At 33.9% G+C, this 15,654-nt stretch overlaps 1 protein-coding gene across 2 annotated transcripts in view; it reads left to right on the top strand.

Annotated features, from left to right (window-relative positions):
* NDUFAF2 (NADH:ubiquinone oxidoreductase complex assembly factor 2) overlaps positions 1 to 15,654 on the top strand; it is a 211,808-nt gene that overhangs the window by 126,060 nt on the left and 70,094 nt on the right. For both annotated transcript variants that reach the window (XM_074282431.1, XM_074282430.1), the window contains exon 2: positions 1,390 to 1,479. In XM_074282431.1, coding sequence (XP_074138532.1) covers positions 1,390 to 1,479 — 90 coding nt within the window. The remainder of the gene's footprint in view (positions 1 to 1,389; positions 1,480 to 15,654) is intronic.

Below are 15,654 nucleotides of genomic sequence, written 5' to 3'. Positions count from 1 at the left end.
AAAATTTGAGTCAATTCTCGATAAATTTTAGAAATGAGCTTTTTTTCAGAACTCTTAAATATAAAAAATGTTTTCCCACTTTATTGCTTTCCTTCTGATCTTGTCTGCATTAGTTTTATTTGTACAAAAACTTTTAAACTTAATATAATCAAAATTATCTATTTGGTGTTCAATTCTGAATTCCATTTCTTCTTTGGACACAGATTCCTTCCTTCTCCACAGATCTGGTTGTTCTTCTAATTTGCTTATAATATCACTCTATGTCTAAATCATGAACCCATTTTGACCTTATCTTGGTATGTGGTGTTAGGTGATACCACATATTTTTTGATTCAACTTCTTTGCTATTCCACAAACAACATACTTCCTCTTTTAGTTTTGTATGTTTTTATTGGCTGTCCCTCTCTTTCTTAAAGGATCTTCTCCTTTCTGTTTCCTGAGTTCGTTGGCTTCCTTCAAGTTTCAGTTAAAATCTTACCTTCTTCAGAGAGCTTTTCCCTAATCTCTTAATTCTAATTCCTTTTTTCTGTTGATTATTTCCTATTTATCTTACATATAGTTTGTTTGAAGATATTTGATTGCCTTTTATAAACTCCAATAGATCATAAACCCCTTGAAAACAAGGACTGTCTTTTGCCTTTCTTAGAATCCTCAGTGCTGAGCACAGTATCTGATACAAAGTAAGCACTTAACAAAATTTATTGACTACCTATCTGCTCCCCACCAATCATTAGCCTGGAAATTCCCCAAAAGATAAGAGTAACTCTAGCAGATCAGAAATGAAATTTAACATCCAAAAAGAGAATACATGCAAAGACCTCTTTGGAACTGCCACACTGTCACCCCATTTCAGACATAGATTTTGAGGCCTATAGCACTCCCTTCTCAGCTACATTGTGAAGGGCATTGTTATGTAAACTCCATGATAAAGATATCATGATAAAGAAATCCTACAGAAGGAAACTCAAAATTATGTTATGTTCATAATATTACTTAATGAATTAATTGCATTGGAACAAATTCAAGTTTTGAAAGAAGTATTATGGTAGAACTATTGTGTTTATTATAGACAGTATCTAGATTTAAGCAAAAAATGCTACCAAAATTTTTGAATTTTTTATAAATTCTTTTCATTTGTCTATGTGAAGAGGAAAATGGTTTTAAGGGGGAGGGGTTTGCTGGTATTTTGATATTTGAAACTTCCCCAATTTGTATCCCTACATCTAGATAAAATCCTTACCCATTATTTTGACAGTAACATTTCTTCTTGTGATAGTATCCTAAGTGGTGACATATGATTTGACAATAATTAATGAAATTGTGTTATATGACAGTATTTCCCAGGGCTGTTGCTTCCTGTTCTAAATATATTCACCTTGTATTTTGTAGGACAAACAATGCGAGAAAGAAGATTCATAGAAGCAAGAAATATGAAAGAAGTAGACTACACAGGAGGAGATATTCCAACAGAATGGGAAGGTACTTTTTTTCTTGTTTTGTTAACTATGAAACAAGAATGATTTAAACATAAAAAAATTAAAAAGACTAACTACAGTCTAATTTGCTCTTTTTCTCTAACCTCCTCATTTTGAGAAGTAAAATTGTTCACTTCAAGCTGTACTTTTTAAAGCATTATTTTTTTTAAAAGTTTTGTTTAAATGAAATGATTCAGACCAGTTCAGATTGATTAGTGATGAAGAGAGCCATCTTACACCCAGAGAGAGGACTGTGAGAACTGAGTTCACAATGTAGCATTTTCACTCTTTATGTTGTTTGCTTGCATTTTATTTTGATTTGAATTAATTTTTCTGGTTTGATTTGGTTTTTCTTGTGCGGCAAGATAATTGTGTGTATATATACATATATATATATGTATGTATATATATATATATATATATATATATATATATATATATATATAATATTTAACATATATTTCTACCATATTTAACATATATTGGACTACTTGCCATCCAGGGAAAAAGTTGGGGAAAGGGGGGAGGGAATTGGAACATAAGATTTTGCAAGGGCTAATGTTGAAGAATTGTCCATGCATATGTTTTGAAAAACAAAAAGCTTTAATAAAATAAATAAATAAATAAAAAGAAAAATATTAAACCATTCGGGATCAATTAAATTTTTTTTTTAAAGTTTTGTTTATAAGCCTTTTGGTTTGATATGTATAGTCATTTCCAGATATTCTTATCCCACTATTAACCATTCCTTGTATCCAAAAAAAAAAAAGGCCAAATAAACCTATCCTACCCAGTGATATGACCCAGTGACATATTTTTTCACCTCCTTACCCAGTCTTACTCAGTACCTCATTTGGTACTTCAGGTGATCATGGGTTCTCAAAGGCAATGCCCACATAGCATGAATTCTGACAGCATCTTTGCAATGCCATAATGATTTTGAGTATAATTTTAGTACCAGACTAAGTCTGCTTTTTGAGGATCATCTTAGCTAGGGACAAAGAGTCATATAACTAGTAAAATAGCCATTTAGTAGTGAATATTTTGATAGTGGCAAACCATGAAACACTCAAATAAACAAACAAACAAAGCCAGAAAAGGCTTCAGTCTTATGTATCTCCTTTCCACTTCTGCAATGACTGTGAAATGGTAAAGGGAAGGGAATTGAGGATCAAAATATCAATTTTTAAATCATCTATACATTGTTACTTGACTTGATAATCTAAATGTGAGATCCCTGTCCTGACCAACAGATAAACATACTATTGAAGGAGCTGAATATTGTCAGTCTTGATGTTCTTTTTATAAACAAAATCAAAAGAAACAAAAAAGTTACATCTAAATGAAAAAATAGTTCATATGCACTCTTTGAAGGTGCCAAAAAAAAAAAAAAAAAAGAGTCGAAGAGTTAGTTTTATTTTTCATTCAAGGCAATAAAATTTTTCTTTCACGGAAGAGTCATTTCATATTGAAGTAGTCAAGATTAGTATTTGGAGAAAGAAGATAATTGCAGCTTATGTGCCAATATTGGTTGCAGAGAATGAAGAGGTAAAGAAAATTAATTAGAGACTTGCTAAGACCATCCAAATTAAATCAATTTAATTTAATATTGATGACTTTAATAAAAAAATGGGAATAGATGAGAATGGTGAGAAAAAATATGTGTGTGTGTGTATCTTTGTATTAAAAAACCATAGATATGTGCACCCATATATATCTGTATATAAAAAAAAGGTTGGTTCAGGAAGAAGAAAAATGATAGGGGACCCTGTAGCCTATACCAGAGTTTATGCCTTTATATCATGAATGCTTTTTTTAAGAGGGAAAATACTGGTAGGTACTAGATATGTGACAAATGCCAAATAGCATGATTAAACATATTTTAATATATATGAAAAAGTAATAATATTGTAGGAATCATCCCTGAATAAGTTCTGTATACTCACGAATGGTTACAGTTTGAGGAATTTTTTATAAATGATGAGGTCTTTCAAATGTTTCTAATTCTCTTCTTGCTCTGGTTGTATCAAGTTGTTTCTTGAATTAAAAGACATATGAGTAACCTTTATGAAATATTTGACTGATCACCAATACAGGAAAGACCAAGTGAATAAAAAATGTCTGTTGCCCAATTTATGTCTTATGTATTTATTGATAGCTATAAAGTTGTGCATCAGTATTTGTATATGAGTTGGGCCTGGAATTTAAAAATTGATTCATATAGTTTTATAGGAAATTGCAAATTAATACTATACATGGGTTATACTATATAATTGAAAGATGCATGGTGGCTGTGAACAAGTTGTAATAGCTAACCATTGAAGAACTTCAAAGAACAAAAAAAATGTCATCCATCCTCACCTCTTTGCAATATTTGTTAACTATTGATGTAACTTGTCTTCATAGATATTCTCTTTTCTGAGTTTCCATGATACTCATCTCCTCTGGTTCTTCCCTATCTGTCTTACCATTCTTTAGGTCTCTTGCTGCTTCTTCATCCATGTCATTCTACTCATGGCAGGTATCTGCATTTTAATCTGAGGGCTTCTATTTTTATTCTGTATAGTCTTAGTTATTATTCTCATCAGTTGTCACTGGATTTACTCATCATCTTTGTGTAGGTGATTCAGTTTTGCATCTTTAGTCCTCACTTCTCTCCTGAGCTATAGTCACACATCACCTCACAAATTGTCTCTTAAGTATCTTGAAGTGGGTGTTCAAAGATGTCTTAAAAAAAAGATATTGTCTTTTCCTCCAAATCCTCCTTTTTAATGAAGTTCTATCTTACTGTTTAGGACAGTATTCAATATTTAAGTAAGCTTTATATGTGAAAGACATTCATAACTATAAATTTAAGTATAAGTATTCCCGTGTAAGCAAGGAGAAGTAGCATCTTATTGCCATTGTTTGAAGCAGTATATATAAATGTATCTATTCAACATGGCAATGATCCAATGACATAACTTTGGTTCTTTTTTTATTATTACATCATTTAGCTTGTTTCACTTCTCGGTGCATCATCATTTCTATTTCCAGCAACTTTATTACTGTCTACCAAAAACTGGAAGGAAAGAATTTTTAAGCACAGATAGATATTAAACTGAACATCTCTGCTTGCTTAATGCATGATATGTCTTATATGTGTTCTTCATACTTACTTTAGAATGGGAAGAAGTCAAAACATGATAAAAAAAAAGCTTGACAGATTTCTAGTTCTTTCTGAACAGTCTTCATATGATGACTCCTCTAACTTTTTTGAAATATTACAAATTTTCATAGCATAATATGCATCCATATTCAAATATAGATGAAAGGAATGTATTTTTAAAGTAAAATATAAATGAAGTTAAGATTATGTGAACTAACTTTTCTTAGGGATTTATTATAAATGTTCTACAATTAACTATTTTAAAGTTATTCCAAGTTAAACTAGCCAATTTATTTTTATTACTATTTTTAAAAATCTTTCCTTTTTATTACTGTATAATCTTAAGAAACCAACAAATGTGAACACTTGCCTATACAAAGAACAGAAAAAGAAGGGTACAGATGAAATCATAAATCTCTGCTAAATACATCTTTTTTGCATGTATTTCAAATTTAATATAGTAGTTCTAACAATACCCTAATTGTCTGTCTCCCTTTCAACTTCTTTTTCTTTTTTGTATTTTTACATGATTTATTGATATTCTTTTCTTCTACTTTTTTTAGTCATTGTTATCATTGTTCCCCAACTCTTTAAAATAAAACATCTTCCCTTGTGACAGATAATCACATCAAAGAAATACACACATTGGCCATATTATGTTCTCTAGTCCATCACCTTTTTGGCCAAGAAATGGGAAACATGTTTTATCATAGAACTTGTGGAGACTTATTATTGGCCATTGCTTTGATCATTGAGTATTTAAAATTATTGAATAGTTTTTTTTTTAATTTAAAATTCAATCTTTTTTTTTTTTTTTTCAGTTTAAAATTTTCTCTCACCTCTTCTCACTGAGTAGGCAAGGAGAAGAAACCTATTATGTGTATAATCACAAAAAACAAATATCCTTATTAGTCATGTTCCAAAAAATAAAAAAAATAATAAGAAAGGAAGGAAGGAAGAAAGGAAAATATTCCTTAGTCTGCACTCTGAGACCATCAGTTCTTTGTCTGGAGATCAAAAGTATGTTTCATCATGAATCTTAAGGAATTATGGTTGTTATGTTGATCAGTTACTAAATCTTTCACAGTTGATTATCTTTATAATATTGTTATTGCATAAATTGTTCTCCTGGTTCACTTTACTTTGTGGTAGCTCATGCAAATTTTCCCAGGTTTTTTCTGAAACCATCCCCTTTGTCATTTCTTGTAGTACAAGAAATGTACATTCATACAGTGCTTTTGCATTACATTCATTTATCATATCATAACAATCATAACTTCATGAATTATATATATGTATATATGTAACTTCTGTCATTCCTTAATTGAAATTATTGTTCTTAAGTCTTAAATTACTGTAGTTTTTGTTTATAGTGTCATAGTCATTATATAAAATATTTTCCTAGTTCCCCTCACTTCACTCTGCCTTAGTTTACCTACTGAGATAGAAATCTGTTTTCTCTGAAATCATCCTCCTTGTAATTTCTTATGATTCAATAATACCTTATGTTCATATTATATTCATAATCTGTTCAGCCATTCCCCAGTTTCTGAGCAGCTACTTTGTTTCCATTTCTTTGAAAAAATAAAAGAAAAAATATGCATATTTTTATGCATATAGATCCTTTTTTTTTTTTTTTTAATCTTTCTGGAGAATAGGCTTAGTATTGAAATTACTGGGTCAAAGTTACAGTTTATTGATTTTTAGGGACATGACTCTGAAATACTTGCCTTATAATAGTTGAAACAGCTCATACCCCCACCAGCAGTACCATAGTGTACATGTCCTCAAACTGCTCCTTTTTGGCATATTTCTGATGGGTGTAAGATACAACCTCAAAGGACTTGCATTGCATTTATCTGTTAGTGAGCTGGAACATTTCTCATAATGTTTTTGATATTTCACTTTTTTTTATTGGAATTGTCTTTTCATATCTTTTGTCTATCTAGGAAAGATTCTTATATATTTGAATCATTACCCTTGAAAATGAGAACTTAGAGAAATTTAGTATTTTCCTCCAGTTAACAGTTTTCTCTTTTAATTTTAAATATATTGATTTTATTTATGAAAAGAATTTTCAATTTCATATAATAAAAATCCAATTTAATCTTCTGTAGTCTTTCCTGTAGCTTACCTGTTGAATTCTTGACTGTCTATAGTTATATAACTTTCACAATTATTTTGTTTGTGTTTCTGACTGTTCTCTTTTGTGCATTTCCTTTTATACATACACACATACACATACACATACACACAAATCCATGCACACATATACACACTCATATATATTCTATGATGCCTTTTTTCTTTTCTTTACGTTGGTTGGGCTTATGAGCAAACAACTCTTTTTTTGTCTGTCTCTTTCTCCCAAATCTTCCATCCATCTAGGAAAAAAAAAAGGCAAAACCCTTGTAACAAATATAAAGTTAAGCAAGAAAAAAAAATTCTCCATTCTTTCAGAGTTGTCTTTACAGTTTTGTTGTTGTTTAAATTATTTTCCTCATTCTGATTGTTTCATTGTACATGTTCCATGTCTTCTCCAGATCCTCTAAAACTGCCCCTTTATTTATTATAGTGAATATTCCATTATATTCATATTCTACAACTTGTTCAGCCATCCCCAATTGATGAGTGTCCTCTTAGTTTCCAAAAAGACCTACTTTAAATATCTTTGAATTAAGAGCTTCTTTTCCATTTCTTTTAACCCCTTTGGAATATAAGCATAGTCAGGAATTCACTGAATAAAGGGAATGTATAATATAGTTCAATGACTTAGGAACCAAGTTCCAATTTGTTTTCCTTGTTCTAAACTATGTCACTCAACCAATTCATGGTTTCAACCAAAAATACATTAATATTCTATTTTCCCACTATTCTTCCAACAATTTTCCTTATCTTTTTAAAAAATTATCTTTGCCATTCCAGTAGGTGCAGAGTAGAACTTAAGATATTTCAATTTGTAATTTCTTATTATCAATGATGCAGTGCTTTTTTTTTTTTCATCTAGCTGTTATGATCACCAGCTTTTCTTCCTTTGAAAATTGCCTCTTCATACTGTTTGAGCATTGATTTATTGGAGAATACTTCTTGTTCCTATATATTTGAATTAATTCTCCCTATGGGTATTTCTTGAATATCATTTTCTAGTAAATGCCTCAACTTCTAACTTTAACTACATCTCATTGTGCAAAAACTTTTAAAATTAAAATTGCCAATTTTAATCTCTTGTGATCTTCTTTATCCCTTGTTCATGAATATTTCCCTTATCTGTGAAGGGCTGGAACTGAGCAATACACTTGGGTAGTGAGACTAATTGCCAATTGGACAGTTCCCTATTAACTTGTTTGAAGGTTGACCCTCCCCAGCTGTTCTGTGCTGACTTGATTGGTGGGACAAAGAAGGGGAAGTGACGTTTATGGGAGGAGTAGAAGGAGGAAGAGGAATTGAGATGCAGAAGCTGACTCAGTCTGTCCAGGCGTTTGAGGGAGGAAGGTGTGTGTGAGGTTGCTAGGCCTAACCCCCTGACCTTGACCGTAAAAGATCAAGAATAAAGACATTTAGTGATCCTGACTCCAGCTGATTTCTGGGAAGACAGAGTTCCAGAATTTTGGCGTCCAAGTTTGGGGCCGGCACCCTACTTCCACTGAAGTCCTCAGGTGACCAAGAGATTAGGTGAGTATTCTAATAGAAATAAGGAACTTACATTTATAAGGACTAAATCAGCAATCTCTAGTAGCTGAAATGGGGCAGGTGTTAGCTAAAAACATTCCCTCAGCCTCACTCGACCCAGATATAGCCCCTGCTCCTGCTCTAGCCTCCCCTAGTAGTAATCCTATAGAGGATATAATTAAGATAATTGACGAGAAGAGTTTACTTGTAACCAGCCCACAAATGGATAGTCTCTTAGACTCACTGAATCGCAAGTCCCTTTGGTTCTTAAAGGAAGAAAAACTAAGCATAGATAACTGGAAGCTAGTGGGACTTGAAAGAATTTTACGCAAAAAAATGGGCCTTATTTAATTACCGCAGAGGTATTTTATATATACACAATGTGATTCAATTAGACTTAATCTATCAAGCAAGTTATAGGAGAAGGAAAAGTGAATAGAGGAGGAAGCATGAGATAGAAAATAAGCAAACTCAAGGCCTTGCCAGAAGGCAAGGGGATTTGAATGAGGAATTAGGGTGTGTTGACTCTGATTGTCCTAAAGAAACTTCAACCCTGCCTACAGAGCAGATTATTGATCAGCCCACATCAACTTCACTTTCAGGGACTGAGGGAAGAGGAGTAGTGGGAGGGATGGTGATATCATCGGCACCTCCCCCCCCCCCAGCAATCACCAACCCCTATAACTAGATTACAGAAAGGGCTTATTGAAGCTATCAAAAATAGAAAAGAAATAGATAATGATTTCAAACTTCAAATTTTTCCCATGATTCAACAGCATAATTCTGCAGGTCAAGAAAGTAGAAAATATGCTCCTTTTAACATGGATGTCCTTAAAGATCTGAAAAAAGCTTGCACTCTCTTTGGGGCTACATCAAATTATGTTAAGATGTTAACACTCAATTTGGCTTATGAAACTTTAACACCTAGTGACTGGAAAATCATTGCAAAGTTGTGCTTAGAACCTGGACAAAACTTGTTGTGGTTTTCTGAATATAGTGAGCTCTGTAGGATTCAAAGTCAAAGTGGAGTTAATACTTCAATCACCTGTGACCTACTAACACTTATCCATAGATGTAAAAGATTATTTTCTACTCAATTTGTTTATGATTTGACTTTTAAAATTTAGGACATTTACCTATTTGACATGATTAAAACCTAAATTTTGCCACACTGCTTTCTGATTTTCCCAATATTTTGTTTAATAGTAAGTTCTTAGCCCATTAAGTTGGAAGTTTTAGGTTTTATCAAATACAATGCTTCTTTATTTAATTCCTCATGGGTCTTCTGGATCATGGATCTTTTCCACTGCTGAGTTTCTTGTGTTAATATTTTTCATCTACTAACCCTCTTTTCTCAGTTTCTGTTCTGCCAATAAAGTCTTCAGTCCTGCTTTCTGTTTAGGAAATTTATGAAATTTGGTTGAAATTTATAAGAAACTCTGACCCAGTGTTTCTTTTCTATTCCTTCAGCCTAACCAAGTTGCTTGAGAAAAAAATAGCAATGTCTTTATCTTTTTCTGTCCCCTTCATCTTTAACTGGAGTAACTTTTGATTATTTCTCCATTGAGTATAAATTGCATTGAGATGACAGAGTATTACAAAAAAGTAGATTTTCATATTATTATTCTCCATTTACTTCCAATGGTACTTTCTGTGCTCAGGAGGAATATTTTTTTAGCACAGCATAAAACACCTTTCTATTACTCTCTCAGAACTACCTTATAACAGAAGCTGGAGTCTTTGGGTTTTTCAAACAGTAAATTAACTACATGTTTTTGCTACTATGTCATGAGTACTTAACCTCTTCAATGATCACTCTATTTCTTAGCCAGTACCAAATACTTTAGATGATTATTGCTTTATAATACAGTTTTAAATCTGGTATAACTAGGCCACCTTCCTTTGCAATTATTATATAAAGTTTGTTTGAAAATCTTTTCTTTAAAGTATACTTTTTTGTAGTATACCTTTTTTGTAAATTTAAAAATAGAATGTATTTTAAAATTTTAATATCCTTTATGAATATGTACACAGAATTAACAGATGACTTTTTAGATGATAAGGCTCCATCACAACATTATATTTTTTTCATTCCCTTTAAGAAAAGGAAATAATAAATATGTTTATGTAATATTGCACAGATGCAGACTACTGATAACCTTTCTGTAATTTAATTCTAAATGGTCACCTACTATGTCTAGTGATAGAATATCTCATTTACCTCCTCAGCTCCTGTCAATAATGTCTCTGAAAAGATATGTCATTTTCAATGCCTTTGGAGACTCAGTGATTGCTTCCTTCAGGATTTTACTGCTTTCGTCTTCTGTCCTTCTTTAAAAAAAAAAAAAAAGAAGCTGGTGACATTCAATGATTAATGGGAGTTTTAATTTGCATGCTCACTTTTACGCTCATTATGGTATGTTATGTGCCAGTAGGAGTATTAAAGTTCAATGAAAATCTCATGCATACTAATGAGAATGCAAATAAGCATTGATAAAAGAATGCCAGTAGCTCGAAAGGATGAAATGTCCAGTTATCTTTCCAAATTCTACACAGACAGCATTTGTATTATAATGAATGCTGAATGTAAGATATACCACATAGATATAATTAGCAATGGCAACATAATTATGCCACTGAAAATTGGATACAGGTTCAGTTTCAGAGAAAAAAAATTAATAATTATTATTACTTCATACATATATTTTAATTTCTTCCTAACCTTTGCCTTCTTTAAGAACTTGGGAAATAAATGAATGTTCAATTGTTCTGTAAGAAATGACCAACAGGATGATTTCAGAAAGGCCTGGAGAGACTTACATGAACTGATGCTGAGTGAAATGAGCAGGACCAGGTGATCATTGTATACTTCAACAACAATACTAGATGATGATCAATTCTGATGAACGTGGCCATTTTCAACAATGAGGTGAACCAAATCATTTCCAATAGAGCAGTAATGAACTGAACTAGCTATATCCAGCGAAAAAACTCTGGGAGATGACTATGAATCACTACAATGAATTCCCAATCCCTCTATTTGTGTCCACCTGCATTTTGGATTTCCTTCACAGGCTAATTGTACACTATTTCAAAGTCCAATTCTTTTTGTACAGTAAAACAACTGTTTGGGCATGTATACTTATATTGTATTTAATTTGTACTTTATCATATTTAACCTGCCATGGGGGGGGGGGGAAGGGGGAAAATTAGAACAAAAGGTTTGGCAATTGTCAATGTTGGAAAATTACCCATGCATATATCTAGTACATAAAAACTTTAAATAAATAAATGTTCACATTGAAATTTTTAACTGGAACTTTTACTGAATATATAAGTGAAAATGAACAAGCATCAACTATCATCACAGTTATAAAAACATAATTTCAATTATTAAGGTTCTATTCTAGTTGAAATAAGGAAGAATGCTTCAGTAACAACATTCACATATTTATGTAAAAGAAATTCCTTTCCTGTCATCCATTTAAAATTAAATTAAAGAACCACATAGAGTTATAAAATCTCAAGGAAACTCACTGTTGGAATGAATCTTGGAGACCATTAATCCAGCCTATACAAATCTGCACCTGGGCACAAATCTTGACTATGATATCAAAAACAATCATACCATAGACTATGTATTTTCTCTTGACATAAAGGGTAGGTATTATTAAAAACACTTTAGCCTCATGTAGTTATACAGTGCCTTTGATCTCAGCTTTTGGAGGAAACTAATGCTGGTAGATGTTTTAAGTTTAGGAGTACCGAGCTTCAGTAGATTTTAGGTTGCTCAAGTGTTTTGTTTTTTTTTAATTTTATTTTTATTTTATTTTATAATTATAACTTTTTTTTTGACAGTACATATGCATGGGTAATTTTTTACATTATCCTTTGCACTTACTTCTGTTCAGATTTTTTCCCTTCCTCCCCCAACCCCCTCCCCCAGATGGCAGGCAGTCTTATACATGTTAAATATATTACAATATATTCTAGATACAATATATGTGTGTAGAACCGAATTTCTTGTTGCACAGGAAGAATTTGATTCAGAAGGTAAAAATAACAGTTTACACTCTGTTAGGATTACTAAGTGAGAACTCAGGTTATCTGGACAGTGACAAGGTGAGAATTCAGGTTTTCTGGACAATTACAAGGTGAGAACTCAGGTTGACTTGATAGAGGGGGCAAGCTCATTGGCTGGGGTGGTTCTTCCCAGAAGCCCTTGCATTATCCCACGCCCATTCTCTGGGAGGATAAAAGACACAATATTGGGCCTGGAGAGCAGATCGGCCTGGAGAAGGATAAGAGCTGGAGGAGATTCAGAGCCAGGATTCAAGAGAAAGACTCTCTGCATTACATCAGGCTTGACGGGGCTCTCTGCAGGAAGGGAAGTCACTTCTTTGGACAAGAGTTAACAGCAACTGCCTGGAGACAACGGTTCGTTACAGGAAGAAGAATCTGTCTGAGAGATTTGAGTAGACACAGCAGATCTCTTCCCAGAGAGCGATCCAGCAGCTTCTGGAGACGATAGCTCGCTACAATTGGCGCCCAACGTGGGGCAAGGACATTTGCTTATCCTGACAAGAAGAGCTAGACCAGACCTTCGCAATTTGGCGCCCGAACAGGGACAGACACGGTCCTGATTCCAGTGGAAAAGCCTCCCATCCAGATCTCAGTCTCTCTGACCCAGAACCGTGAGTAACGAGGAAACTTTGTTAAAGATTAAGTGAGCGTGCTAATAGATAAATAAGGAACTTGTTAAGGGCTAAACCAGCAATCTCTTATAGTGAAATGGGGCAAACACCTTCTGTTCAAGGAAAATGTTTAGAGAGCATCATCAAGGTTATGAAAAGCCAAGGATTGATTATAATTTTAGAGGAGATTACTGAACTTTTAAGAACTGTGAAGGTTATATGTCCTTCTTTTTCTCTGGAAGAAGAATTGGATCCAGATGAATGGGAATTAGTAGGAAAGCAATTAGGTGAACACTACAATTCCAGGCCAAACTCAATTTCCAAAGATACAATTCATATATACAATGTAATCCAATTGGCTTTAAACAATGTTATTCTAAAGGAAGAGATGAAGGAGCAAAATGGGGAAGTGTCAACTAAACTAGGTGAAAGGATGAATCAGATAACAATGAAGTTAAGTACAATTCGGAGCAACAGCAACAGGAGCACCTCCCATCTCCTCCCTCAATTAACCCTTCAGGGGTGGAGCAAGAAGGAGGAGAGGAAGAGGCAGAAACACAAACAGAATTGCCTGTGAAGCAGCCTAAGCCTATGACAAGATTAGAAAAAGCATTGGTTAAAGCTAAGAGAGAAGGACAGGATATAAGTGATTTTATACATGCATATCCTGTGATTGAAAATACTGACTCTGTAGGTAAAAAAAGGAGAAGATATGCACCTTTAGATTTGAATAAAATTAAGGATTTGAAAAAAGGTTGTACCCTTTATGGGGCTACATCAGCTTATGTCAAAATGTTACTAGATGGTTTGTCTTATGAAGTCCTAACCCCGAATGATTGGAAATCCATAGCAAGGACATGTCTGGAACCTGGAGAAAATTTATTATGGCTTGCGGAATTTCATGAATTATGTAAAATTCAAGTCAGATGCAATTTGGAAATAGGAGTTAACACACAATTCACTTTTGAGCACTTAGCTGGTGAAGGTCAGTATGGAGAGAATTCGGAACAGATTAATTATACCATGACAATATATGAACAAATTGCTAAGGCTGCAATAAAAGCTTGGGGTGTCCTCCCTGGACAGAAAGATCGTGGAGAGGCTTTCACTAAAATACAGCAAGGTCCCAATGAACCTTTTGCAGATTTTGTGGGACGTTTGCAAACTGCTGTCAAAAGAACTATTGGAGAAAATGCAGCTACAGAGATAATGACCAGACATCTGGCTAAGGAAAATGCCAACGAGATTTGCAAAAGAATTATATGGGGATTAGACAAAGATGCTCCTTTAGAGGAGATCATAAGACGCTGTGCTACAGTGGGAACAAATGCTTTTTACACCCGGACAATGATGAATGTGGAAAGACAGGGTCCCTTCTGGCAAGGGACGTCTAGAGAAACTCGGCGATGTTTTCAATGTGGAAAAATTGGACATCTAAGAGCTCAGTGTAGGTATGGAGATACAGTGAGAAGACAGGGTGAAAGAAGACCTAAAACCCCATGTCCAAAATGCAACAGAGGACTCCATTGGGCATCAGAGTGTAGAATAATTCAGAGAAATGGGATGAGGGGCCCAGGTCCAGGGCCCCAGGCAAAAAAGACTTGGGGCATGATGGCAGCTGATGTTACACCCAAAGAACCTTTAGAAGGCCAGGACTCTGATTTAATCAACCAGCAGAAAAGCAATCACATGGCAGAAAGGGATTACCTGATAAGTGAGTCAAAAGGCAATCAGATAGCAAAAATGGATTACACTTGGGGAGAATACAGGCCTTTTAAACCAACAGGGCTGTGTCCAGTGCAAACAACTACAATGTAATTGCCAGATGATGAGAAGAGATTTAGAAAGTGGTAAATAGAAGGTAATTAGATAGGTTAACTGCCTGGGAGAGAGGGTTTGCTTGTATTTCTTCAGCAAGAGAAGGAATCAGATGGGTGCCAACGAGTCGTATTCGCCTTGTCCGTCAGAGAGAGACAGAAAAAGAGAAAGACCTCAAAATAAAGGAGAAAATCTAAGAAACATCTGACACTGAAAGAGCATGGATAATAAGAAGACTGTTAAAGAACTTTAAAAAGCAGCAGGAATCATTGGACTTCCTCACACAAGATGAGACTAATGGACAATGGACTTATGGACATTTATAAATTTTCAATTTATGATTATGTTATATACTTCTAGCATGTGTTATGTTACTATGTTACTATGTGCTTATGTAATTTATGTAATTATCTGTAATACTTCCCATATTGATGGATTTATGTTTCAAGGTCATTTATGTAATTATCTGTAATACTTCCCATATTGATGGATTTATGTTTCAAGGTCATGACTGTCCTATGTTCTAAATCAAAAGAAAGGGGGAGATGTTAGGATTACTAAGTGAGAACTCAGGTTATCTGGACAGTGACAAGGTGAGAATTCAGGTTTTCTGGACAATTACAAGGTGAGAACTCAGGTTGACTTGATAGAGGGGGCAAGCTCATTGGCTGGGGTGGTTCTTCCCAGAAGCCCTTGCATTATCCCACGCCCATTCTCTGGGAGGATAAAAGACACAATATTGGGCCTGGAGAGCAGATCGGCCTGGAGAAGGATAAGAGCTGGAGGAGATTCAGAGCCAGGATTCAAGAGAAAGACTCTCTGCATTACATCAGGCTTGACGGGGCTCTCT

The sequence above is a fragment of the Sminthopsis crassicaudata genome, chromosome 1, assembly GCF_048593235.1.
Source record: "Sminthopsis crassicaudata isolate SCR6 chromosome 1, ASM4859323v1, whole genome shotgun sequence".
Classification (NCBI taxonomy): Eukaryota; Metazoa; Chordata; class Mammalia; order Dasyuromorphia; family Dasyuridae; genus Sminthopsis; species Sminthopsis crassicaudata.
Note: the sequence above shows the minus strand (reverse complement) of the source record. Positions and strands in the feature narration are given on the sequence as shown.